The sequence below is a fragment of the Chlorella variabilis genome, assembly GCF_000147415.1.
Source record: "Chlorella variabilis unplaced genomic scaffold CHLNCscaffold_34, whole genome shotgun sequence".
Classification (NCBI taxonomy): domain Eukaryota; kingdom Viridiplantae; phylum Chlorophyta; class Trebouxiophyceae; order Chlorellales; family Chlorellaceae; genus Chlorella; species Chlorella variabilis.
Genome location: NW_005435054.1, coordinates 121,280 through 147,107, shown reverse-complemented (window position 1 = coordinate 147,107; position 25,828 = coordinate 121,280). Strand labels below are relative to the sequence as shown.

The 25,828-nt window shown below is 65.7% G+C and overlaps 4 protein-coding genes across 4 annotated transcripts; 2 read left to right on the top strand and 2 right to left on the bottom strand.

The window, feature by feature from the left end:
• Positions 1 to 1,341: 1,341 nt before the first annotated feature.
• CHLNCDRAFT_55359 (hypothetical protein) lies at positions 1,342 to 3,117 on the bottom strand (the record flags this gene model as incomplete). Its single annotated transcript, XM_005843108.1, has 5 exons — positions 1,342 to 1,560; positions 1,825 to 1,959; positions 2,221 to 2,400; positions 2,616 to 2,864; positions 3,031 to 3,117. The coding sequence occupies 5 exons, from the start codon at positions 3,115 to 3,117 to the stop codon at positions 1,342 to 1,344; spliced, it is 870 nt and encodes a 289-aa protein (XP_005843170.1).
• A 1,364-nt stretch (positions 3,118 to 4,481) lies between these two features.
• Positions 4,482 to 13,522, top strand: CHLNCDRAFT_141429 (hypothetical protein; the record flags this gene model as incomplete). The annotated part of the gene is made up of 26 exons (XM_005843140.1): positions 4,482 to 4,620; positions 4,876 to 5,102; positions 5,391 to 5,454; positions 5,768 to 5,900; positions 6,228 to 6,382; positions 6,641 to 6,728; positions 6,899 to 6,983; positions 7,237 to 7,383; positions 7,627 to 7,708; positions 7,876 to 8,009; positions 8,313 to 8,389; positions 8,761 to 8,849; positions 9,109 to 9,170; positions 9,379 to 9,443; positions 9,646 to 9,748; positions 9,972 to 10,033; positions 10,237 to 10,617; positions 10,809 to 10,995; positions 11,158 to 11,256; positions 11,492 to 11,611; positions 11,820 to 11,960; positions 12,174 to 12,256; positions 12,505 to 12,559; positions 12,695 to 12,830; positions 13,048 to 13,124; positions 13,364 to 13,522. 26 exons carry the CDS (start codon positions 4,482 to 4,484, stop codon positions 13,520 to 13,522), a joined length of 3,150 nt encoding a protein of 1,049 aa, XP_005843202.1.
• Positions 13,523 to 14,066: 544 nt separating this feature from the next.
• On the bottom strand, positions 14,067 to 19,148 carry CHLNCDRAFT_59333 (hypothetical protein; the record flags this gene model as incomplete). The annotated part of the gene is made up of 8 exons (XM_005843107.1): positions 14,067 to 14,198; positions 14,354 to 14,461; positions 14,602 to 14,749; positions 15,434 to 15,507; positions 17,083 to 17,672; positions 18,089 to 18,212; positions 18,599 to 18,679; positions 18,837 to 19,148. 8 exons carry the CDS (start codon positions 19,146 to 19,148, stop codon positions 14,067 to 14,069), a joined length of 1,569 nt encoding a protein of 522 aa, XP_005843169.1.
• A 609-nt stretch (positions 19,149 to 19,757) lies between these two features.
• Positions 19,758 to 23,136, top strand: CHLNCDRAFT_141425 (hypothetical protein; the record flags this gene model as incomplete). The annotated part of the gene is made up of 6 exons (XM_005843139.1): positions 19,758 to 19,908; positions 20,101 to 20,232; positions 20,357 to 20,692; positions 22,447 to 22,674; positions 22,869 to 22,953; positions 23,121 to 23,136. 6 exons carry the CDS (start codon positions 19,758 to 19,760, stop codon positions 23,134 to 23,136), a joined length of 948 nt encoding a protein of 315 aa, XP_005843201.1.
• Between the last annotated feature and the right edge of the window lie 2,692 nt (positions 23,137 to 25,828).

Sequence of the window (25,828 nt, the reverse complement as noted above, 5' to 3'; positions counted from 1 at the left end):
TTGCTCCCCGCCAGGCCCAGCCAGCCAGCCAGCCAGCCGCAGCCATTTTCCAACCTGCCCCATTGCGGTTTTGCTCCTCCCCCCTTTTTCACTGCCGCTCACGTGTCGCTTCTCCAAAGCCAATTTGTATTGTGAATCCCTTTGCTTGCCTGCACAGCAAGTCACGCCCCGCCGGCAAACGCTGCCGCCTGTAATGCTCCACACATTGCGCTGTGCATCCAGGCTGGTGGCTGCCGGCGCCAGCCTGGCGGGGCGGAGGAGAGAGGCGGCGGCAGCCATGGGTCCGCCGCTGCAAGCCAGTCTCCTTCTCGGGCTTCCTTTGCGGTTCACCAATGAAAGCTTGCCATGTCAGTATCGCTCAAGGCATGCAGGCAAGGGTGTCGTATCCATGGTTGGTCTCATCAACTTTAGATGGGATGAAGTGGGATGAGGTGGAGGAGCACACCTCCACAGGCAGGGAGGCTGGCTGAGTGGGGTGGGCATGCTCGGAGGCGCGTGGCCGCCCGCGGGTCACGCATAGCTCAGCACCGCGGCCCGCTGCACCAGCCCCACATCCTGGAAGGACAGCACGGGCGTGGAGCCCGCCAGCTGCAGGCCCAGGTGTGCCGCCGCGCCCTGGGACAGCCCCAGGCAGCCCAGCGGGCGCCACGCGGAGCGCGCGCCGACGTAGCGCCGCACGCACGCGCGCTTGGGGGCGCCCTCGATGCTGCAGTGGTAGGCCAGGTGCAGTACCGCCCCCTGGGAGAACGACCGCGGGCGGTCCCGGGGGGGGCGCAAGGGGACGAGGGAGGGTGTGTGCTTGGTTGCTTGGTCAGGCTTCAAGGCCACCAGGGCTGCCTGGCGAGCAGCAGCCGCCGGCCAAGCTGCAGATGGCAGCAGGCGGCTGCGCCCCTGCCTCTGCGAGGCGGCGCGGCACGGTCGGCCTCCCGCAGCCGCCGCAGCCGCCTGCCAGCACTTGATCGCCTTCCCCGGCCCCTCTGCTGCCGCCTCCCGCCCAGCCGCGGCCCCGCCCTCACCAGCGCGGTCTTGGTGTATTGGTCCCCGATGAAACCGGCCTGGCCCAGCTGGCGCCAGCCGCTGGGGCCCAGCCGCTTTACCCGTCACCTTGCCACCGGCGCCGCTGTCTGAGAAAGAGACGTGCGGCACGCCGATCTGCGGGTGCAGCGCCAGGCCGATGGTGCGGGGCTGCGTGCGGCGGGGCAGGGGCAGCGGGGGAGAGGAAGCTTGGCGGCCAGCCGGCAGGGGAGGCAACTCGAAGCTCCGCAGCCAGCCAGTACGCAGCGAGGTGCTTCGCGCAGCCCGGGCTCCCCACACGGTGGGCCAACCGATTCCACACCAAGATTACTGCCTCCAGCCTATTCGCCGAACACCGAAACAACCTCCCTGCATCCACTCAACACCCAGCACACCCACCTCCATCGCCAGCGTGAAGTAGGGCTGCTGCGGCGGCCCCAGCGGGCTCCACTGGAAGCCGCCCCCCGCCAGCGCCACCCGCCGCACCACCATGCCCCGCGACAGCGGGAAGTTGCCGTCGCCCATGTCTCGGAACGCGACATAGGGCTGCAGCGCAGGGCAGGGCAGGGCGGGGCGGGGCAGGGCAGGGCAGGGCAGGGCAGGGCAGGGGTGACTGCGTGCGTGGATGTGGGCGTGCCTGCAGCGCTGGCGCTGCCGCTGGTGGCAGGGGTGGCGGTGGGGTGCTGGCTGGCGAGGGTTGCGCATGCAGAGGAGCCTTGCGGCAGGGGCGGCGGCGGGCTCTTGGCAGGCGAGTGGTGCTGGGCAGCGCAGGCAGCGCGCCTCGCGGGAGCTCCCCAGGGAACGCCTCACCTCGCCGTTGGGGCCGACCGCCAGCTGGACGTCCTCGGCCTCTGCAGGGGACACAGCGGCGCGCTGGCCCCTGCTGCTGCTGGACGCCAGCCACTTCATCACAACGATGTTGAAGGGCCCCGTGGGCGGGCCGTCCTGCGGCACGGGAGCAGGAGGCCGGCATGCGGCGCGAGTCAGCAGGCCTGCCGGCCAGGCAGCCAGGCCGGCTGGACGGGGCTGCGCGGAGGGTCCGTCCAGGGCCCCGCCGCGGCGCTCCCGCCCGCCGCTGCCTCTCAGCCTCACACTCTTGCACAAGCACACCCGCTGCATCCGCGCTGTGCTGCGTGCGCTGCGCTGCATTGTCCTGCACGCCGCCGCACCGCACGCCCGGCGCGGTCCTCACCCCTCATCCCCCACCTCTGCGGAACCCACCCGGAACGCAATCCAGGCAGCGCCATCCGGGGCAAAGGCCAGCTTGGGCGGCACCGAGGACAGCGGGATCTGGGACAGCCCCGGCTGGCCCTTGGCCACCCAGGAGGCGCCTGTGAAGGCCCGCACGCTGAGCCTGCCGCCACGGGACGGGTCCCCGTACGCAACCTGCGCGCCGCCACAGGCCCCAAGCCAAACGGGCAGTGCCAGTCAGGCGCGGGGCGGTGCATGCGTCATGGCGTGCGGCGGGGCAACGCACCAGCACCAGCTGCCCAGGAGCAGCACTTGTAACGACGATGACTTTGCCATCTCCGTTCATACAGCACCCGCGCAGGCACACACAGGCACACACGTGTGGCCAGCACCGGCAGCGCCCAGCTCACCCAAGGCCTTCCCGGCTGGGTCGGGTGCATGAGCAGAGCCACATAGCCCGCGGCCCCAGAGCCGCTGGGCTGCGGCAGGGCCTGCCACCCCGCCTCCTTGCTAACGTACTTGCGCACCGTCAGGTTGTAGCCGGGCCCCTCCAGGGCTGCCAGGTACGGCCTGCCGCCGTCTGCTGCGTCCAGGGCCAGGCTGTGGTGGTGCGCCTTGGCGGCGGTCGCGCCGGCGGCCGAACCCAGCACGTCCCACCGCTGCGGGCACGGGGAGACGGGCAGCGGAGCGGTGGGCACGGGCCAAGGCGAGACAGGACGGCAAGGATGCACGGCCAGCAGGTGTGGCGGTTGAGCAGCTGGCGCTCGGCACCGCGGCGGTGCCGCCACGCTATGCACAGCGGCGGCAGTGACAGCAGCCGCCCACCTTGCCGACGGCCCGTGCGCCGCTGCCTGCATCATGTTCACATTTCGCTTGCGTCAGGTCAGGGACGTGTGCGCCTCCGGGGCCCATACATGCGGGGCCTGAGCATGCTCCAGCGCAGCGCGCTCTGCTACATCATCAGCGATGCAATTTTATTGCTGAGCGCTGGTTCCGAGCTCACCGAAACCGGCCAACAGAACGGCAAGCAGCGCCAGGTCTGCCCAAAAGCCTCGCGTCATGCGGTTACCTCGCAGCAGGTGCATGTTGAAATCAAGTCAGGACAGGAAGCGGGAATAAATGCACCTGCCCAGGCAGGAGTAGCACACGAGACTCGAGATGGCGGGCGGGTGAAGCTGCAAGGATGTCGGCGGTGCGCAGCTGGCTGGAAGCTGCCACTCTGGCGCCGTCTCTGTCCCAGGCACTTGCACAGAACCCATGATGTGAAATGCTCTCAACATGGCCAGCTGCTATGAGGCAACAGGGCAGGCACTAGTACTGGTCCGTCATGCCGCAATAGTGGTCAGGCCGGCGCTCCGACACGGCCGTCGCCAACCCTGTGGGCACAGCACCTCACTCTATCTGGCACCGCTGTATGCTCTGACAAGAACAGCCTGCCGTGTTTGCCCTGATGCCACTTGCGGCCCCGATCACCGACCGCCTGGCGCTAGCTGCCCTCTCCTGGGCAGCAGCAGCTCCACGCCGCTACACTGGCTTGGGCCGGTCGGCGGGGTGCGGGCGGTTGGGCGCCATCTGTACCGCCCCCTTCCGCTGCTGCGCGGCTGTCGGCGAATCACCGCTGGGGTCGGTCTGCAGGGGCAGCCCGATGGTGTGGCATGAGCGACAGCAGGGGAGGTGCAGCGCGCAGCTGTCCAGGGGCCTGCCCACCAGCAGCAGTCGAGCTACAGTAGCACCCTGGCAAAAACACAGCAGCGAGAGATTGAGTGGGCACCACGCTCGCCCCCCACGTGGTCCATCACCACGCCATGCAAGTAAAAATCGATGTGGGCCTGGGTGGCATAGTCGTAACCCTCCTCGCGCGCCTGCTGGCAGGCACAGAGCAGGCTACGCTGCGGTGGGTGGGTGGCGCGATGGCGGTGGCGGCAGCTAACCCCTGGGGTGGCGGGCCAGCGCTGCGTCAGGTGTATCGCCGCCTATCAATGCAATCGGTTACCCATCTGCTTGTCGCCCGTGGGCCGTGGCTTTTGCTGCTACGGTAGCTGTTGCTCGGGCGGGATGACGTCCACATGGTGCCACTGGTGAGTGGCTTTGGCTCAGGAATTCAGGTAGAGGGCGTACCTGTGGATCGAGCAATGAGAAGGGCGATCCAAGGCGCTGTCGGAAGGCCGTGTGCCAGCGCGACATGGTGCTCCAACTCACCTCCAACATGCATGCATATTCAGGCACCTCTGGGCGATCCATACATTCAGGTCACCAATCTCCCCCGCTGGACGTTCATGGCCACCGCCATGGCCGCTGAGCCGCCCCCAAAGCGGGCCCGGCTGGCCAGCGACCGCGTGGCGCCCATGCCCAGCGGTGCCAATTTGATAGAGGTCGACGGCAAGAGCTGCACGCACGAAGTGGCATGGCCGCCAGGTGCGAGGCCTCTGGGGGGCCGCATCGTGTGTTCTGAGTGTCAGCGCGATGCAGACATCAGCCGACATGCGGCGCGGCAGTGTGCTGGGTGTGCCTGCCGCCGCCGCCTTCTGCCGCCGCCGCTGCCGCCTGCGTCTTGCCTGCCCTACTGCCTCTTGCCTGAGAAACGGGACACCAGCGCGAATGCCCTGGGCCCGGTACAATGCCTGGCGGCAGCTGCACCCTCAACCCCGCCGTCACCCCCACCCGCCGCAGGCGAGGAGGGCTCGCTGCTGCCGCCGCCGCCGCGGGCGGGCCCGCCGGCGCGCGAGTACCCGTTCCCGCTCGATCCTTTCCAGCAGACGGCGGTCAACGCCCTGGAGGCGGGGCACAGCGTGCTGGTGGCGGCCCACACCTCAGCTGGCAAGACGGTAGTGGCGGAGTATGCGTTTGGCATGGCGCTGAGGGATGGGCACAAGGTCGTGTACACCTCGCCGCTCAAGGTGGGCGCAGCTGGGTGCCCTGCAGGCGCTTGCTGGGGGCGTCTGTGGGATTAGAAGAGCTTTTGGGGGGCTCGGCGGGGCTGCCATGTGATGCCTGGTAGAGGCATGAGTGTGGCGTGCCGCCCGGCCAGCAGGCGCAGGGCAGCGGGACGGTGGCACAGCAGCAGGGCAGTGCAGGGCCGCGGTGCGCTGCCTGCCTGCTGGTGCAGCGCACGCTCGAGGCTGCGGGCCGGCGCGGGTCGGTCCGCCTGCCGCCCTGAGCACCGCCATGTGCCGCCTGTACCGCAGGCGCTTTCCAACCAGAAGTACCGCGAGCTGCAGGAGCAGTTTGGGGACGTGGGGCTGATGACGGGTGGGTGGCGCATGGCTGTGCGGTGGGGTGCCGACGACGGCAGTGGGTGGGCTCAACTGCGGGGCTTGGGCTTGGGAGGGGCTCGACTCAAGAAGGCATGGAGAGGGAATCAAGCTGCGGGCGCGAGGCAGGAGGGCTGGCATGGGAGGCCAGCTGGCCGGCATGCCTCACCCGCCCATCCCTCCACGCTCGCCCCTTGTCCTCCACAAATCGCAGCAAACAAACCAGCCCGGCTATGTCTCCAAGCTTCCCACCCAGCCCCCAGCCCTGCCCCCAACCTCAACCTCAACCCCCCACGCCATCACCCTTGCAGGCGACGTGACCATCAACCCCAACGCCTCGTGCCTGGTCATGACGACAGAGATCCTGCGGTCCATGATGTACCGCGGCACCGAGTTGGTGCGCCAGCTGGCGCTGATCGTGTACGACGAGATACACTACCTGCGGTGAGTTGGAAACACAACAAGTTAAATTAATTTGTTGAGTTTTCACATTTTGGGGGCTGGCTTGTGTTTCTGTTTGTTTGGCTCCCGCTTGCTGTTGGCATGCCCCGGGTGTGCAGCCGGGCGGCAGCGCTGCCGCGGCTCGCTGCGCTGCTTTTGGCGCCTGCCTGGCTGTCGTCAGCCCTGACGCCCATACGCCGATGCTTCTGCTGCTTCCGCCCACCCGTTGTTACACCCCACCACCGCCATCAACACACCCCACCCGCCACTCATCCACCGCGCCACCCAGCCTTTGACCGTTCAGCGCCCACCCCGTCCATGCTGCCGCAGGGACAAGGAGCGTGGCGTGGTGTGGGAGGAGTCGATCATCCTGGCCCCCAAGACCGCCCGCTTCGCCTTCCTGTCCGCCACCATCCCTAACTCCCGCGAGTTTGCCGACTGGGTGGCCAAGACGCACGGCAGCCCCTGCCACGTCGTGTACACAGGTGGGCAGGAGAGAGTGTGGCAGAAGAGCAGGAAGGGCAGGGGGAGCCAGCTGAGGACGCTGTGGCCGGAATGCAGAGCAGCCCCTGCCACGTGGTGTGTACAGGTGGGCTGCGTGTGTGTGTGTGTGTGTGGCAGGGGGGGCAGGGGGGAGGCCCGGGCGCTCTCCGGATCTGCCAGCGCCTCTCCCACCCACCCCATCTACTCATGTGCCCGCCCACCTGCCCACCTGCCTATCTTTCCACCCTCGCCGCCCCCAGACTACCGCCCCACGCCCCTGGAGCATTACATCTTCCCAGCCGGAGGCGATGGGCTGTTCTTGGTGGTAGACAACAAGGGCACCTTCAGGTGATGATGCGGCCCGGCTGCGGCGGCGCCTGGCACCGCTGCTGGCTGCGGCGCCGGGCAGCCAGCGCGGCTCCGAAGCTGGTTGCCACCGAATGGTACCGGACAGCTGCCAGCTGGCACACAACACCTATGCTCGGTGTGTGCCGCACGCGCCGCCCCGCACGCTGCAGGGAGGACAACTTCCAAAAGGCGGTGGCGCAGCTGCAAGAGGCGGAAGTGAAGGCGAAGCGGCCGGCGGGCGGCGGCGGCGGCAAGGTGCGCCCGCGCCCCTGCCTGGCCGGCCTGGCCTGCTTCGCGGGCCGGGTGCCGCGGGCAGGGCGGGCCCTGCTGCTGCGGGTCGCAACGCCCGGGCGCCGCCGGCCACGCAAGCTGCAGCCGGCCGCAGGCTCCCATGCATCAGCTGCCGCCGCGCGTGCATGGCTCACCAGAATGAGCCTTCAACCCTGTGCTTCCCGGCGGCCCCGCCTGGCCTCGGCCTCGGCTCCGCTCCTGCCTGCGTGTCGTGCAGGGCAAGAAGGGCGGGGTGCAGGAGGCGGGGGCCCCCAAGGAGGAAAGCGACATCTTCAAGATTGTGCGCATGATTGCCGAGCGCCGCTTCGACCCAGTCATCGTGTTTTCCTTCAGCAAGAAGGAGTGCGAGGCGCTGGCCAAGCAGGTGGGGGAGGTGCCGAGGTGGCGGTGAGGTGGCGGTGAGGTGGCGGCGGCGGTGGCCTGGGCGTGCGCGGTGGCGACGGGTGCCTGCCAACGAACGCGACGGCGCTGGTGTGGAGCGGCGGCGGCTGGTTGGCGCAGTGGTGGTGGTGGGGGCAGCATGCCGGTTGAGTAACCGCTGGCTGAGCTTGGTGCCGCGTGGTGCTGCTGGCTGAGCTTGCTGCCGCCTGGTGCTGCCGCGGCGCAGATGCAAGGCCTGGACCTGAACGAGGAAGCCGAGAAGAAGCTGGTGGACGGCATCTTCAGCAGCGCCATAGACGTCCTGTCCGGTACGTCCCTGAGTTATGGTGCTGCAGCTACTGCTGCTGGGGGCATGCAACCGCCAGCGGCGCTGCAGGTGGTTCTGTGCGTCTCCCCGCTGCCGCCCCGGGCTTTCGCTATTGAAAAACCACGGCAGACACCGCACCGCCTGCCGCCTCCGCTGTCCACTGTGCAGACGCGGACCGGCGGCTGCCCCAGATCGCGGGCGCGCTGCCCATGCTGCGGCGCGGCGTGGGGGTGCACCACTCGGGTCTGCTGCCCATCCTCAAGGAAGTGGTGGAGATTCTGTTCCAGGAGGGGCTGCTCAAGGTGGGCCGATGGAGAGTGTGTGTGCTTGATTGAGGGACAGCGAGGAACAGAGGAAGAGAGAGAGAGAGAGAGAGAGAGAGAGAGAGAGAGAGAGAGAGAGAGGGAGCACAGCGCGGCGCGGCGGCTTGGAGCACCCACGCATTCGCTCGCACCACACCACCAAGCCCAGCCCGCGCGACCACCGCCAGCGCCGCACCACCAGCCGCGACGGCCCCTTCCTCCTGCTTGCCTCCCCCTGTTGGCCTTTGTTGCCTGTGTGCTTCACAGCACGCGTGCGTGAGTGCCTTGCCTGTCTGCCCGCAGGTGCTGTTTGCCACCGAGACCTTCTCTACCGGCCTCAACATGCCCGCCAAGACGGTCGTCTTCACTCACGTGCGCAAGTGAGTGCCCCTCTGCCTTCTTGCTTTCTTCCTGCTCTGCTCTGCTTCGCTCATGTGTCCACTGCCCAGGCGCCTGACTCCCATCCTGCGGGCCGCACCCCCCACACACCCACCTCCCTCAGAGCTCTGGCTGTGCCCTGCCCTGCGCTGCTCTGCTATGGTCTCCTATGGTCTGCCCTGCTCTGCCCCGCCCTGCTCTGCTGTACTCTGCCATGCCCTCCCCAGCCATGGTCTGCTGGCCGGCTTGCCAGCGGAGGCGCCTGCGCTCGGCTCACGCCTGCCCCGGCCCCCTGCCATCTAGGCGCTGCCTGCTGCCACCTGGTCCCCGCCGCCGCTCCAGCCACCACCTCTTGTCTGCGCCTTGTGTGCAGGTTCGACGGCGGCGGCTTCCGCTGGGTGCGCAGCGGAGAGTACATCCAGATGAGCGGGCGGGCCGGGCGGCGCGGGCTAGACGACAAAGGTGGGCGGCGGTGGCTGCCGGCATGCCAGGCTTGGCGGTGTGGGGCTTACGTTGCTGTGTGCGCGGGCGCGTGGCGGCTGCGGCGGGCGGGGTCTGCGGTGCCGCCACCATGCCTGCTGCCCCGCTTCACGGGATGGCCATTCCCTGCGGCCCACCCTCCCGTGCGCTGGCTCCACGCCCCGCTGCTGCGCATGGGGTTGGCTGACTGGCGCGCTGCCCCGCGCCCGCTTTCCTCCCTGGGTGCCCCGCTCCGCCGCAGGCGTGGCCATCCTGATGATGGATGAGAAGCTGGAGCCGGCGGTGGCCAAGGACATGATCAAGGTGGGGTGGTACGCGGGCGGTACCGCTGCATGGAGAATGGTACCACTGCACAGGGCGTGGTACGGGCACGGCGCAGGCGCCGGCAGGTCGGCACCTGCTCCAGGCTGTTGCCGCTGCCGCCGCCGCCTCGTGGCGCTGGCGCCTAGCACTGACGCAAGGCCGCCGCACGCCTCCCTCCGCACGCCTCCTCCCACGCCACCTGACGCAGGGCGCTCCCGACACGCTCCACTCTGAGTTCCATCTCGAGTATTCCATGCTGCTCAACCTGCTGAGGTGGGGTGCCCCCCGCTGTGCCCCGCCCTGAGCGGACAGCATGCGTGCACAGCAGCACGCTCGAGAGGCGAGGTTGGGGGCCCGGGCGCGAGGCTGGGGCTGCCGAGCCGCCCGCGTGTAGCCAGCCAGCCGGCGTGCCGCTGCAACCACACCACACACACACACACACACACGCACACGCGCGCGCGGGCGGCCTGCGCAGGGTGGAGGGTGTGGAGCCCGAGGAGCTGATGGCCCGCTCCTACCGCCAGTTCCAAATGGAAAGGGCCCTGCCGCAGCTGGAGGCGCGCGTGCGGCGGCTCGAGGTCGGTTTGCCCCTTTGGGCCTGGCGTGGCAGGGAGGCCGAAGTGCCGCTGCGGGCTGGCGCTGGTGTAGTGACCTGCGTGCTGCTGTGGCGATGTCGGGTGGCGCCGCCTCGCCATCCCGCCTGGCCATCGCTGGCAGCCAGGGCGTGCAGGCGGTCGCTCGCCAGCTGGGACCGACCTGCCAGGCGTGCTGTGCTGAGCTGTGCTGTGCTGTGCTGTGCAGGCGGAGCGTGATGGGCTGGTGATTGAGCAGGAGGAAAGTGTGAAGGAGTATCTGGCGCTCAGGTGGGTAGCTCCCTCGGGGAATCACATTCAGAGTGGGAGCCCCCTGGCGAGGGCTTGTGGAGCCTGCCCTGAGGCAGCGCTTGCCCAGGGCAGAGGGGCTTGTGGGCGAGCTGCGGGCCCCTTGCCGGTCGGCTGCCGTGCAAGCCTCCCCTGTGCCCACCTGCCTGCCCGGCCACCTGCCTTTGCCGTCGCCCCTGGTGCAGCCAGCAGCTGGCCAAGCTGAGGGCAGAGACGCGGGCCATAGTGGCTGCGCCGCAGCACTGCCTGCCCTTCCTGCAGCCGGGCCGCCTGGTGCGCGTGCTGCCGCCTGAGCAGCCGCCAGCGGCGGTGTCGCAGCCACGGCAGGAGGCACCAGGCTCCGCGGCGCCGGCAACAGCGAAGGGAGCGAACGGCAGCGGCGGCAGCGGCGAGGGTGTGGTGGGTGTGGTGGTGAATTTTGAGCTGGCGTGGAAGCAGCAGGTGGGCCAGGAGGTGGGCGGCGCCGGTACCAGTGCTGGAGGAAAGCGCGGTACCAGGCAGTACATCGTCGATGTGCTGTGCAACTGCTCAGAGGAGTCGCTGCGCCATCAGGGCGCCAGCCGACGGTGAGCCCGCTGCGCTGGGCCTCCTTGCTGCTCCTTGCCGCGCCGTCTCTTCCTTTCCTGCCCTGCCCTGTGCTGCCGTGCAGAACAAAGCACACCGTCGCTGCTCTCCTTCCTGCCTCTCCTCTGCTGTGGCCATTGCCACTTCACCCTTTCCTCCGACTGACCTCTCATGCCACCGACAAACCTTGCAGGCGAGCAGTGCCTGTGCCGCCAGGCGCCAAGGGCTCCCCCGCCGTGATCCCGGTGGCGCTGCCCGAGCTGGCCGCCTTTAGCAGCCTGCGCATCTACATCCCGCAAGACCTGCGCACACAGGCGAGTCCACACCGGCGGCAGCAGCCAGCCAACCTTCCTGCCGTCCTGTCACTGCCAATGCTTCCCGTGATGGCCAAACACCCGCTGCGCCGCCGCTGAGCTGCCTGCTTCCGCGGAGTGTGTCCACACTTCTTGCGTCTCCTGCCATCAATCATGACCCTTTGTTCCATCCGCTCCTTGCCCCATGGACTCATCGTGCGACCCATTTACCGCCATGCTGCTCTGCAGGAGGCGCGCGAGCGGTGCGCCAAGTCGCTGGCAGAGGTGGAGCGGCGCTTCCCAAAGGGGCTGCCGCAGCTGGACCCAGCAGAGGACATGCGGATAGAGGTGGGGTCTGCCACAGTTCTGCCGCAGCTGTGTATGTCACTGCTGCCGTGTGCTGGAAGTGCCACTGCCGTCCTTCTGCAGCCATCTGGAGCTGCACCGCTGCTGCGGGGGGCACTGCTGCCTCCTAACCGCCTTTTGTGGCAGCAGTTTGCCTGCCTTTCTGCCTGGCTTGGTTCACACCTGCAGCTGCACCAGGCACACGCTCACACCTCCCCCCCTTGCTTGCGCCCTTCAGGACGAGGGCCTGCGCAAGTTGCTGCGCAAGGCTGAGAGCGTGGAGGGGCTGCTGGCCAAGCACCCGCTGGCCGCATCCCCCAGCCTGCAGCAGCAGCTCGACACGCTGCTGCAGAAACAGGTGGGGGTTATCAAGGACCGGTTGTACGGCTGTTGGTTTATGTGGGGCCGAGCATGGCTGGTGGCTGCAGGGACGGCAGGCACCGCCTCCCTCCTCCATCACCCCTCTGCCGCCAGCCCTTAACACGTGCCGCCCCCCCCTGGATTTCACGCCTGCGCCGACTTTCCACCCCTTTCCTGCCTGTACTGTACCACCTCACGTACTGCAGGCTCTGCACGAGGCTGTACGTACCGCCAAGAAGGAATGCAAGGCCGCCGCGGCCCTGATTTGCCACGAGGACTTGAAGGCCCGCAAGCGGGTGCTCAGCCGGCTGGATTACCTGGACAGGAGCGGTGTGGTGACGCTCAAGGTGTGTGTGGGCAGGGCTGGTGGCGTGGAGCGTGTGCGGAAGAGGTGGTGGTGGGTTGGCATGCAGTTGGATGGAGCTGGCTGCCGCATAGCTCTGGTGGCGGCGCCTGGCTGACCAAATTTTCGCAGACACGCAAACATACACCTTCGCACATGCATAAACCCAGCCCCGCTGCTTGCTGCGCTGCTTGCACACTGCCTTCTGCACCTGCAGGGCCGCTTTGCTGCAGAGCTGAGCACGGGGGATGAGCTGGTTCTGACGGAGATGGTGTTTGCGGGGGTGTTCCAGGACATGAGGTGGGGCCTGCCCGCCTTGTGGCAGGACAGCACAGCACATGTGCTGCTAGCCTGGCTGAGGTCGGCAGGGCCGACAGGGGCGGGCCTTGCTCTGGCATGCTGGCAAAGGCTGCGCTGTGGCTGCCAGCCCGGGCTGCTGCTGGCACGCTGCGTACGACCCTCGTCCTCTGCTTGTTGGCTTGCTGTGGCCCTGTTGCCGCTTGAGGCGCCTGACCATCTCCTGCATCCCTCCCTGCCTGCGCCTGCAGCCTGGAGCAGCTGTGCGCTCTCATCTCATGCTTCATCTGGCGGGAGAAGAGCGAGGTGGGGCAGCTCTCGTCTGCATGGTTCCATCCATGTGTGGGAGGCACCCCTCCTGCCGCCCACTTCAATCCCTCGCAACCGCACCCCACCCCACCACACCACACACATAATCATTCGCCCCCTCGTGTGCCGCAGACCGGCAACAAGGTGCGCCCCGACCTGGAGGCTCCGTACGGCTCGCTGCGCGCGGCTGCGCGCAAGGTTGCCCGGGCGGCGGCCGACTGCAAGATGGAGATGGATGTTGAGGAGTACGTGGACAGCTTCCGGCCAGGTGTGCAGCGGTGCCACGTGGTACTGGCAATCACAGCGCCGTGCTGCCGCTGCTGGCGCGGGTGGAGGGGCAGAAGCAGCTGCGGCTGCGAATGCCGGCGGCAGCGAGCGGCTGTGCCTGGCTGGCAGCTCACCCTCCCACGGCTCGCCGCTGCTGTGCTGTGCGTAGTCGGCTTTACCCCCCTGGCCCATCCACGGTGCCTGCTGTGCTGCTGCAGACATGATGGAGTCGGTGGCTGGCTGGTGCCAGGGCCTGTCCTTTGCAGAGCTGCTCAAGCGTACCGAAGTGTTTGAGGTGAGGCCTATGGGTTGCGTGGCGGAGGCGGGAAGCACCAGGCGTTTTTGGCTGCACTGCTGGCACAGCACCGTCCGTCCCGCTGCTCCGCCCCCCGCGACTGGAGTTGCCGAGCGCCCAGCCTGCCTGGCATTGCCATGTGTCTCAAGCACATGTGCACATGCACACTCTCTTGCACCAACCACGGATGCTGGCTGGGAACACAACAGCCTGCCTGCGCTGCCCCCCGTTGCCCGCAGGGCTCGCTGGTGCGCGCCATCCGGCGCCTGGAGGAGCTGCTGCGCCAGGTGGCGGGCGTGCTCAAGGCGGTGGGGGAGGCGGGGCTGGGGGAGCGGTTTGAGGCAGCCATCGCGCGGATCAAGCGGGACATAGTGTTTGCCGCCTCCCTCTACCTGTGAGGCACGCCGACCTGGCTCCTGATGGCTGGCTTGTTGATGCATGTGCGCTGCGCCCCTCCGCGCCTGAAGCATGCCAAGGGTGCGGAAAAGCTGGAGCAGCCCTGCTACCCGGCGGCGGCGGCGGCGGCATGGGGCGGACCTTGGCCGCAACGGTTTCGAGGGCGATCCGTGCACGGCAGCAGCAGAGCGCGCTTGCTGTTTTGTTTTTCGATCCCAAATGCAACGCAATTGGTGAATGGTGATGCCAGGGCCTTTGATCACTGCAGTTCCAGAGAACTGTCCACTGAGCAGCGCAGCTGGCGGCACAGGGCGGGGGAGGCGGCGGCAAAGGTCAAGGGTTTGCACCTGGGCTGGCCACTCCCAGGCAAGGGGATTAGGTTGGCCATTGAACACCGAAGCTAAATTCAGTTTAGGTGGGAAAAACTGCATGCACTGCTGCTGCTTGTGGAGGACACTGTCCTGCGACGGACACTTCATCTGGGCTTTCCAGCAGCGCTGATTAGCGCTAAAAAGCACCAGCGCTGATCAGCGAGGTTGATTAGCACTAGCGCTGGCAGAACGCTGCCCGGCGCTGGTGCTGCTGGGCGCTGGCCAGCGCCGCCGCAGTGCGGCGCTCGCTGCGCACGTGTGTTGCATTACATGGTACCAGCAGTACCCCTGCGTACCCGCAGGGGAGCTGCTGATGAAAGATAATCAAGCACAGGGGATGGCACATCAGGTCGTGGTTGGGGGTGTGGAGCAAAGGTCAAAGTGGGTGGGGCGCATGTGCGAAGCTGCCACTCATGCATGGAGAAGGCTAACCGCAGCATCAGCAAACTGGCTGACCCTCACATTGCTGTAGTGGCCCACAGTTTCTTCACACGCTTGGTATAAGGGACGGAAGAACTGATCATCATGCGGTAGTGCCTTCTTCAGGCCATGCTGCTGGCCGTGCTCCAGCTGCAGGCACACACAGAAGTGTGTGTCAGCCAGTGCATCAGGCTACTGAAGGTGGGCGGCTCTGAGGAATTAACAGAGTCAAGAGTCAGAGCCAGCTTGCTACCCCTGACCGCAAGCAGTCACGCCCCAGCCCGCCTCACAGCCAGCTGCGCAAAGGCAGCATTGGGCGGCGACAGCCTCGAGTGCTTGATGTCGGCCCAGAAATGGTGCTTCACCTTGTTCACAGCGCGACCATGCGCAGTTGGGGCGCTCAGCCTGCTGTTCCTTGCGCTTGCAGCTTGGGCTGGTCTACAGCAGCAGTAGGGGCAGTAGGGTTGATGGCTGTGGGGCACAGGCACATTGGCAGCTGGCAAAACGGCATCAGGGCAGGGCGAGGCAGAGCGGGGCAGGGTGGGCGCAGCGAGGGATGAAGGCAGACCGGTAGGGGGTGGGAAGGGGATGGCGAGAAGAGTAGGGCGCCCGTGGGTCAGTGGCATGGCTCGCTGACAGGGGCACGGTGGAGGGAGGTGGTGGGCATGGCCAGAGCACGCAGGCGGTCGGCAAGGAGGAGATGGGAACTCGCCGCCGTCATGGACACCGTCGTCCTTCAGCCCTGATGGGATGACCTGAACTCAGTATCCTGCTCGAAGCAATGGACGAGTGGAGTGTGTAGGCAAGGGTGAGCACGCAGGGCTGGCATTTGCACGAGGGCGGCAGGGCGGCTGCGAAAGCGGGCAGCGGGTGCCGCCGCAGCCCTCACCGGTGCCAGAGGCCCAGTTGCGGCGGCGATTCCACGGGCATCATCCCCTCGGGAGGAGTGTCTGGGGCCATTCCAGCAATGATGGAGGCCTACAGGTGGGGGACAGGAAGGCATGATTGCACGAGACTCCGCAGAGCACCCTCCGGCCCCGCATGCACAGCCTGCCGGCTTGCGTGACAACCGCCGGATGCGGTGGGAAGTTCTCCCAGCCTGAAGGCGGGCTGCCACCACACCTGCGCGGACCTTGGCCATGACCTCTTGCTCTGGCTTCCTGCAGGTGCTCCGACAGCGTTCTAACTATTCTATCCTGTTTAGAGACTACAGAGAAGCGAAATTGTGGGGTTTGTCGGCACCTGCCAGAGTTTCGAAACCCATTTGGGCACGCAGCCGTCCCGCATGTACTTACGGCAGGTTGCTGCTGCCTCCCGCCCTCTGCCCTCTTAGACCGTTTTAGTGAGACAAAAGATCATAGTGAGCAGACCACGCTGTGCAGCCTGCCTTGGCGGCCTGCCAGCGGCAGCGGCGGCGGTCACTGACATCCATGCTCGCATGGGCGGCCCCCAGAGGCAGCGAGCTGGGGCGCTCACGAAGACACACGATCCTACTGATGAACATCAAACGATACACGCGAAAGATGGTTGAATTGTGCATGAATCGAAAAGCCCCAGCAGCGTCAGGCAGCGGCGGCGCTAGTCAGCGCCGCTGGAAAGCCCAGATGTTTCCGGCCTTTTCCTTGCCGCCACCATCATCAATCCTGCGTTTTTCCCTTCCCTCTAGCGAATCCTACCGCAGATGGCGTGCCGCGGCGCCTTCTGGGCCTGGCATGTCCTCCTGCTCCTGGCATTGGCCGCCGTGTGCAGCGCTCAAGACCCATGTGCAACAGGTGAGTGTATTGTCTACATGCGATGTTGTGAGAGCTGGCAAATCAGGGTTGTGACCCTCGCTTCGAGTGGGACGGGGCGCGGCCCCGCGAGTAGCATGCCACTGGCAGCGCTGTTCCCGTCCGCCAAGTGCGCAACCCTTGAAACGCCCCTGGGGATCCTAGAAGAGATTAACGAGGGGGGCATGACAATCCTGCCCTCTGCAACCAATTGCCCACAGCCCGCTGCGCGCGGGACCAGAGACCAACCGGGACACGCCGCCTGCGCGGCGCGCTGCACAGCCTGCATCACCTGCCATGCAGCAGTTCCTGGCTAGTTGCTGAGGGTGATTGCCAGGAATAACCCTGGCACGCTTTTAGGGATTGCCGCGCCCCACAACCTGCAGCCCTAACTGTGTCGTGCCGCACTGCCCCGTTGCTCGCCCTTGACCACCCTGCGCCGAAAGCCCCAACGAGCGACACTTGCTCTGGTGAGATGGAGCGCACCTGCTGCATGCATGCATAACAAGCAGCTGTGCAGCACAAACGCGGATGGGCAGCAGCAAGGCGTGCTCCAGCCCTGTTGGGCCCATGCCATCCCTTCTGTGCCGCTCCCCATCCCCTTGCAGCTGTGAGCATTATCCTGAAGGACACCTTGGACGTCATGGGCAGCCTCATTCCTGACGCAGTGCCCTGGGCCAACTTCGCCAAAGTCGGGCTGGGCGTGGTGTCGGGCATTGTCGACGTCTTTGATGCCTCCTCTCGCGGCTACTTGACTTGACTTGTGTGGGCTTACAGTCTGGTTTCAGCAAGAACAAGCTTGCAGCACAGACTTTGTTGTTCGAGCAAGGAGGGATGAAGCAGTAGAACAACAGGCAGGACAGGCCAACTGACAGGTCACCGAGCGTTTAGTGTGTGAGCGGGCAGGCAGTACTGCATGTCGTGGAGCAGGTGTGGTGCGGTAAGAGCAAAGGGGGTGGACATGAGAGTGGGGGTTCAGGGCGGGACTGCAGGCAGCGCAACGGTGGCGGTCAGCCAGCGCTGGTGACAGGCGGCAGCAAAGGCGGCGAGGCGGCACGGTTTCTGGCGGAGGAAGCGGTGGGGAGGATGGGGCTCAGCAAACAGGTCAGGAAAGTTGAGGCGCAGCGGGGCGTAAAGGGGGCAGGTGAGCAGCATGTGGGGGGCATCTTCAATGCCGTCGTGGCAGTGGGGGCAGACTCGCTGCTCTCGGGGGCGCCGCGTCCAGCGGCCGGTCTCTTCCGCGCCCCAATGCGACCCGGTGCGCAGCTGCGCCAGCGCCTCGCGGTCCTGCCGACGCCGTACTGCATCCAGGTAGGTCTCGCGCTGCCCAAACATGGCGGGCGCCAGGTTGAGGGCGCCCACCACGTTGTGCACATAGTGCTCCAGCCGGCTGGCGCCGCCCTTCGCCAGCGCCTCCTGGCGCCAGCGCCTCCTGGCGCCTCCGCTTGGCAAGCGGGTGCCGGAGACTGACAGTTGCAGGTGCCCGTCTGCCTTCCCAAGCCGCTCGGATGGCGTCAGCCTGGGCCACGCTAAGCATTGACTTGTGCCAGAGCCACAGCCTGACACACGCTCTCTCGCTTTAATCGAGGCGGCTGTGGATCAGGGGAGGCCCAGGCAGCTCAGCCAAGGGCGGCAAGGCAAAAGGGTTCACCGAGGAGCGGCACCCCTGCTGTTGTCCGACAGATACATTGTGCTCTCCGACTGTGAGCTGGCAGCCAAGCCACCCCACGGGATCACGGCGGCTGCGTTCTTTGCTGCCCCGTTTGGTTGTGCTGCTATGCAAATCACAGGGCATTGTGAAACCACAAGGACTTTTCGCGGCAGCAGAGAAAGCAGCTGATGCAGAGAATGATTGAGCGGGGAGGAGCGGCAAGGAGCAGGAAACCAGGACAGAGGGAAATGGCACAGCATAAGGGGAAGGGCAGACGGTCCAGGAGCAGGTAGGTTCACTTAGTGGCTTTGGGATCGCCAGCGGATCCAGGCGTGCAACTTGGTAAGCTGCATGCACCAAGCGAGGCCTCCGCGGCGCCTGCCGTCAGCGGCTCATACCCGGCCGTGGCGCATACATGCGGCGTGGATCCAGGTAGGCTTCCGGGTCCTTGATGACTAGGTATGCCTCTACGGGCTCCTGCCTGCGATACACGGGCGCCGAGGTAGGGCGGGCAGGGCTTTAAGCCATTTCGCAAAGTGCCACGATAGAGCGTGCATCATCATGATCATATCAGCAGCAGCAGCAGCAGCAGCAGCAGCAGCGGCGGCGCGGCATAGCGCATCAACAGCAGTGCAGCGTAGTGCGGGCTGCCGATGCGCACAGGACAATGAATGCGAGGTTGCTGCCAGCAGGTTGCTGCCAGCAGGCCGGTGCACCGTGCGCTGTGCCGAGCCACGCTAGGCAGCGCGCTAGACGGCAGGCTACAGCTGCGACAGTGCGGGCTGTGCGCGGCGATGCACGCAACGATCGACTCCTCCTCCGGGGTCTCCCACCCGCTGGCCCCGATCTCCCCTTGCGGCAGCGCACCCTGGCTCCGACTTGAAACACTGCCGCCTGAGGCGCCAGGCTAGGCTGGATCTTTCCAGTGTAGTCCCAGGTGACGACGGCCTGCAGGGTAGCACTCAAATGCAATGTGTGAGGCAGTGAGTTTAGAAGAATAAGTGAGGCAAATCAGGCCGGCGCTGCTGCCAGGCCGCCGCCGCCGCTCGCCGCAGGCCGCCGCCGCTCGCCGCTGCCGCCGCCCGGCCGATGGCAGCAGCATCACCTGCACGAAATCCTCCACCCGTGCGTTGCAGCGATGGGGCCGCGGCATTTTGGCTGGGTCTGACAGCTCAACTTGGCTGCTTGCTTCCCCAGTGCTGCCTGGGTGCTGCTGCTGCTGCTGCTGCTGCTGCTGCTGCTGCTGCTGCTGCTGCTGCTGCTGCTGCTGCTGCTGCTGCTGCTGCTGCTGCTGCTGCTGCTGCTGCTGCTGCTGCTGCTGCTGCTGCTCGGAAAGTGATGGAAGGTCGGCAATGGGATCCTGGAGGACCTCAGAGGCGTGCTGAGGGGGTGCCGCCCTGCGGGAGAAGGGCCACATATGGTCGGATCGTCCTGCCAGGCCTTGCACAACGAGTCTATAGACTGCAAACTGGCTTGATGGCGCCGAAACGCAATAACACGCGGCCAATTGGGCGCCAGGAGACCGCTTTCCACCTCCACAAAGCTGACTAGGATTGGGAATGGTTGGCTGTGGCTAGGGTAGGGAAACTGAACCTCATGTTGATCATCTTGCTGTCCCTCGTCGCTCAGGCACCGGCAGCGTCGGTAAAAGACCTCGGCAGCGCTGGGGCCACCTTCGTGCAGTTGCTGCCCGCCTGAAGGGCCCGCCTCATCCCGCTAGCAGCCCCATCGATCGTCTGGTTCTGGCATCAGGTGATACGCGGGGCCTGAGAGAGGCGGGCGGCCTGAATTGCAGCTAGTTGAGTTCGCAATTGCGCCTGCACCCCAGTTGAGGCCACAGTGCTCCTCGTGCTTACCCACAATACTGTGCGTGCAGTACTCCATACCAGGAGGCTAGCGCCAGCCCTGCGGCCCAGCTCTGCCGCCGTCCCACCGCCGCCGCTGCCGCTGAACACGCCGCTTGCTAGGCACGTGGACAAAGGCAGTGCAGGTGGGGGCAGCATCCCCCCGGCAATCGCCAGCATCCATGTGTCTATTGGGCATCTGCGAACAGCACCCTAGCACGGCTGGCGACGGCAGCCGCCCTGGGCACGAGTGGAATGCCACCGCTGCGGTGATCGACCCCTTGGCAGCGCAGCAACCATCCGGAGGCAGCATCACGCTGTTCGTGCCCCTGGGTGCGCGCTGCTGTGTGCGATGATGGGAATTCCTGAGTTTTTCATGTGCCTGCACACCCGGCTGCAAAGTCCCCCCTGCCGGGCTTCCCCGGCGGGCTGCTGGTTGATGGCCAGGCTGCGATTCCCAGGCTGCCCCCATCCCAGGCTCACGCTTGCTGATTTCCTTGCTTGGCTCTGCGCCCTGGCTTGCAGGCGTAATGCTGGGGTGCGTGGTGCTGGCGGCGCTGGTGCTGGCGTTGTGGTGGACCAAGCGGCTGCATCATGAGGAGCAGGGGCAGGTGTTCGCAGCAGATGTGGAGCGCGGCGGCCCGCGCTGCAGCCTAGGTGCGAGCTGCGGGCGTCTTCTTGGCACACATGGTTTGCAGCCGGCACAACATGCTGCTGCACTTCCCTATCTGCCCTCCCCATTCTGCTGACCCTGGTCCTGCCCACCGCCTCCTGCATGCAGAGTCAGAGCGGAATGCACCCTATCTGCCCAAAATCCCCGTCATCATCGTGCTGCCAGACAACACATCCATGTCGTTGGGGTGGGAGGTGGAGCACACGCCCTGCCGCAGCCCCACAGCCGCCATGGCCTCCTCTGCGAGCGGCTCCGGATCGTCAGCGGGTGGAGAGGAGGAGGAGGAGGAGAAGCCCTTCACCGCGCGGCTGTCAGCAGCGCTGGAGGCAGCCAGCAGCAGGGCTTCGCTTGCTGCCGACGCTTCTTCTCCAGGGCCCGCAACTGCAGCCTCAGGGACTCCTGCCGCTACCCAGCAGGATGCGGCAGTGGTGCCAAGCCACAGACGTGAGCGACCCAACTCAACTCAATCGCATTGCCCGCACCTGCTGCCAATGAGCTGGCTGCTGGTGCCCCTTCATTGTCTGCTGGGAAGTCGGTCACGCCTGCTTCTGTCTGCGTTGCGTTGCTGGCTTTGTAGCTGCCATTACCCCCAGGACTGCCCCCACCACCACACACATGCCTGCTCTCCCTCTTGCGCCCAACTTGCTGCCTGGTGCAGGCCGGCCCCCGCTCCTCTCCATACTTGTGCAAGCGCCAGAGCATGCCCCAGAGCTGCACTCGCCGCCGCTCTCGCCACCAGCTCAGCCACCTGCCGAGCACCAGGCACCGCTGGGACAAGCTGGCGCAGGCGATCATGCGGCCTCTCCGTGAGCGGCAATAGGGAGGCAGCCTCGAGGGTGAGCTGGCGCCTGAGCTCGCGCCGCCGTGCCCTCGGACCTGCCCATGTCGTTTAGCTAAAGCCTGTATCATTTACCATCAGCAGCTGTTTCTGCCTATCTATTTTGGTTGCCTGCCAGCCAGCCAGCCTGTACCTGTGTGCTGGCGCTAGCCCCTCCGAAACCTGCTCCAGTGCGTTTGATGGTGCCTTGCTGCCCAGTCCCGTCTTTCATTTTGCAGCAGCTGCTATCTGCTTTTGTCTGTGCCATCCCACCTGCTTTTCTGGTTTATTCTGTCGTTCGGCAGCACCGATACCGTGCCGGCTTTCATTTCATTGTTAGGGATTTGACCTTGTGGGAGTCCATGTCTGTGCGATTTATTGCTGCGGCCCGTTGCACTGTGTGCCTTTTTCCCTGCCTTCTGCGTTTTCCGGGTAGCCGCCCGCCTCTGCTGACGCACTGTATTCCTGGGCGCTCTTATCTTGGGCACACTCCATCGATCACAATGGACTGCCCTATCCCCATCCTGCACATTTGGTTTGGTTTACCTAGTTTTGCCCTTCTCCCGCAGGCAGTGACTGCCTCTCGGGTTCGGTGAGATGTAACACCTGCCCTCACCAGGGGCAGCGTCCATGCATCGTGTCGCATGATGGCCGGCACGGGGGGGCCACGGGACGTGCACATACGCCTGGCCTGGTTCAACCGGAAGTCACCCTGGGCATGCTTTGTTTATGATTGCAGCTGTGTGATCATGCCAGAACTGGGCTGAAATGCTGGCACAGCGGGTTGCTGTATCTGCCGGCGTCTGCTGCTGACGTGGCGACCTCTGCAGGCATCCAAGCACGTGCACCAGAATAATAATCGCCCCCCACGGCCATCCAGCGTTACGGGAGCGGTGCTCGACTCACTGGCACCTTGAAAAAGCTGGGGGCACTGCGCTTTGGACTCACACTCGAGTCGAGGGCGCCCCGGGGTGTCGGAACGCCGTATCTGCAGCAAACAGCCACCATAAGGTCCCACAGCGTCCACAGAGAGCGCTCACGCACCGCACGTCCCGTAGTTACCTAAACAGACGTGAGGCGTGCTACTCACCCCCATGCATTCGCTTCATTTGGGCGGGAGAGGCCTCAGGAGGCTCCTCCATGGTAGGTCCTGTGCCTCAGTCTGCGGTTACGGCGCTGCTGTACAGGGTTGGGCATGCAAGGGGTAGTGGCGGGTGGGGTCGGCTCGCCGCTGCCGCCGCCGCCCGCCCCTCGACCCCTGTTTGTGCAGCCAGCTCGGAGATCTGCAGATGTTTTACACTCGCGGTGCTCCGAATGGTGCACAAATCATCTGCATCCACCATTTTTTGGCTGCACTGTGCCCCGCCCGCTGTATCTGCAGGCACCGCCGGGGCGGCCAATGCCACCTCCGGGACCTCCACCCGCGGCAGCGCCCCCACTGCCGCCCCCGCCAGCAGCCGACAGCCTGTCGCCTCCGGCCCCGACCTGGCGGCAATCGCGCTGGGCGTGGTGGTGCTTGTGGTGTCGCTGGTTGCCCTGCAGATCTTTCGCTCCCGGCGGAGCGGGCTGGGCTGGAAGGTGCTGCTGCCGTGGAACTGGAAGAGTATAGGTGAGTGCCTGCTGGGCCAGCCCAGCCAAACGAGCTGATAGGCGCCAGATGAGCCAGGCAGCTGAGCTGACAAGCTGTCTCGCTGGCTGCCAACAGGCGCAGGGCAGCACAGCATGTATGTGCAGGCAGAGCAGCGATGAAGGCCTGGTTGACAAACTGCGCCGACGGCCCCTCCACCCTGCCTGCCGCCACAGGGAGGCCAGAGCCCGACCAGGAGCAGGCGGCAGTGGCGGCGGCAGACCAGCTGGCGGCCGAGCTGCAAGCTACGGGGAAAGCGCCGTGCATTGTAGTGATGCCCGATGAGCAGGCACGGCCCTTACCCGCTGCCACCTGCTGAGAGAGCCGTGCCGCGGGGTCGAGCATTACGGTGGTCCAGCTGCCTAATTGCCTGACCCAAACCGGCAGGCAGATGCGTGATTGAGTGACTCTCTCCCCGCCGCCTGCAGCTCCAGTGCGCGGTAAAGGAAACGGAGGCCGGCGGCGGGAGCGGGAAGGACAAAGGCGCCTCCCGCCCGTTGCGCCTCCTCTCTGGCCTGCGCCAGCATCAGCCGGCCCCGTGTGCATCGGCGCCCTGGGCACTCTGGTTCGTGTATGCGACACCGCCATCCGACAGCGGCATGCATGAGGAACAGGAGGCGGCGCCTGCCACGGATCAAGCGGCAGCGCCGCCCGGCGTGCAGGCCATGAGCATGGCAGCAGCCACCTGATTGCTGCTGAGCGCAGATGACGTCCGCAAGGCATGGATGCCATTGCCTGCAATGTGAAATTTCGTTCACAACTTTTTTTGTTCGTGACGATACTTTTGCAATCTGACCTTGCTCCTGCCGACTCGCTCGTGCTCCTTGCATACACGACCCTCTGCGGGCCACCTCTCTGCGGAATTTGCCTTGGCTGTCTCCTCAAAGATGCCAGTGGGTTGATGAAAGAGTGTTTCGGATAAAACATTCCTCATCCACCTGCATAGCATGTCGCACCACCTCCTGCAGCTGCTCTGCGCTGCCGCTGCTGCTGCTGCTAGTCTGCCGCTGACACTGGCGGGGACTGACAGACAGCCGCGTCCTCCAAATGTGCTGTGATTTCTCAGGCGGCTCAGTCAAGAGGATCACCGCATCAGACTGTGATTGGCAGGCATTGATTGGGGAGGCCGCCCAGCCAGTGCCCAGACCTGAAGCTCCAAGCGGCACCACTTTTTGGGCTGCCGGAATACGTGTTTGCGGGCCTGCAGCATCTGCAGCGAGTCTATAGCTCTGATCCAACTCAAGCAGGCCTTGCAACTCGGGGGCGAGCGCGTTGACCATCTCTGCGCCATGGTCCACTTGGTGGAAGTAAGCTCTGTGGCAGGGCTACGCAGGATGATGCTGCAGTATGACGGTGAGCCCGGATCGTGCTGCACAGCTCGGGAGGGCGCAGCCGGTGGAGGCGCTGGCAGCGGCGGCTCCCATGTGTGGCGGCGGCGGCAGCATGGCAGCAGCCTATGGCGCGTCCTGTGGTGCAAGCCACGGGATCGGATTGATCCTCATCTCCCACCCTCCTTGCCCTGTTACTTGTGTGCTTCAGCTGCAGGACGGGGCGGCTGGATGCCGCCCAGTGATAGAGGAGCGGTCCTGACCACAGCGCCCCAGCCGTTTCCTGGCAAGCCCGGCAGACGCTCTCCCACAGCCCCCATCTTCATCGGCCTGGGCGTGCTGCTGGTTATTCTGGCACTGTTGTGTCTGTACAGCTACCGGCGAAGCCGCCGCACAGCAGCCGAGCAGGGTGAGCACGGTGCGTGCTGCCGGCCGCGCCCGCCGCCCTGCCACCAAGTTTGCACTCACTGGCCGCCCTTCCCACATCCTCCTGCCGCCGGCCCGCACCTGCGGCGAAGCCTGTGGAACATGTGCACCGTCCCAGGCGCTGTGACTCTGACCCAGGTCCCCCCTGACGTTTTGCGCGTGCAGCGGTGCGCGAGGCGCAGCAAGAGGTGGCCGTCACCGACCAGACCAAGGCAGAGTTGGAACCTGCAGTGCCGCAGCGGGTGATCCCTGTGGTGGTCATCATGCCGGATCAGCAGCTGCAGTGTGGTCTGCGGGTGGAGGAGGCTGGTGACAAGATGGGCCGGGCAGCAGCAGCAGCAGGCAAAAGAGCAGCAGGCGCAATAGAGTTGACGGCGACCAGCGAGGCTCGTGCGCCCGTCAGCTGATCGGCCTACCAATACCAGCAAGCATACATGGGGCAATGGCCGTGGCGGTGAGGCGCCGCCTCGGCGGGAGGCGCGGTGGCGCCGGTTCCGGCTGTGCCGCAACTCAGTGCCGCCCGTCCAGCGCTCCTGCAAGCAAGCATGCGCGCATCATTTTTTGCAGCCCAAAAAGGATGATCGAACAAGGGGCACGCCGGTGATGTGGAGGGGTGCTGCGACAGAGTTGCAAAACTGCAGTACTTAGAATCTGGGAGACTCTTGGAAGTCAATTCGAGCCCCCCGGCGCATCGACAGCCAGCTCCGGGTGGGCCAGGACGCTCACGTGAGCGTGCACTTGGAGTTAAGGTGCAGCACCTTGCTGTCGTCGGCGAACGCCAGCTGCTGAGGGCCTTTAAAGCTGATCAAACACGTTCTGGGTCCTTCGAGCGCAAAGCAGAGAGGACCTGCAGCCAAGTTCAGCAGAGGCCTACCACCATGGGACCGCTGCACCGAGCGCTGTTGCAAGCCGCAGCAGGTGGGTGGAGGCCGAAAGGCATCACTGATCGCTGCCATCCAGGGGAATTTGGGGCTTGGTCGCCGCCCACGGCGGCGCAGGCGCCGGCGGCGCCTCGCTCGTGTGCCACCTCCTGCGCGTGAGCGGAGGTGGATTTGAAGAGCATTAGGCGCCTCTGGAACGGCAACTAACAGCATGCACTTTGTTGTGTTTTCTCCTCCTGCCTCGACATCCCTGCCTGCAGATGCCGCCGTGGTTCCACCGTCCCCCGCCCCCTCACCAGCGGGTTTGCCCAACTACAGCCCCCAGCCCTTGTCTGGTAGCGGTCTCGTCTTTATTGTTCTGGGCGGCCTTATGACCGCACTATTTGCCCTCCTGGGGCTGGCCCGGTGGCAGGACCAGCGGCGAGGGGACGGCCGCATGCTGCTGCTGCCCTGGACCTTTTTTTTTTTTTTTTTTTTTTTTTTTTTTTTTCCTGCCGTGCA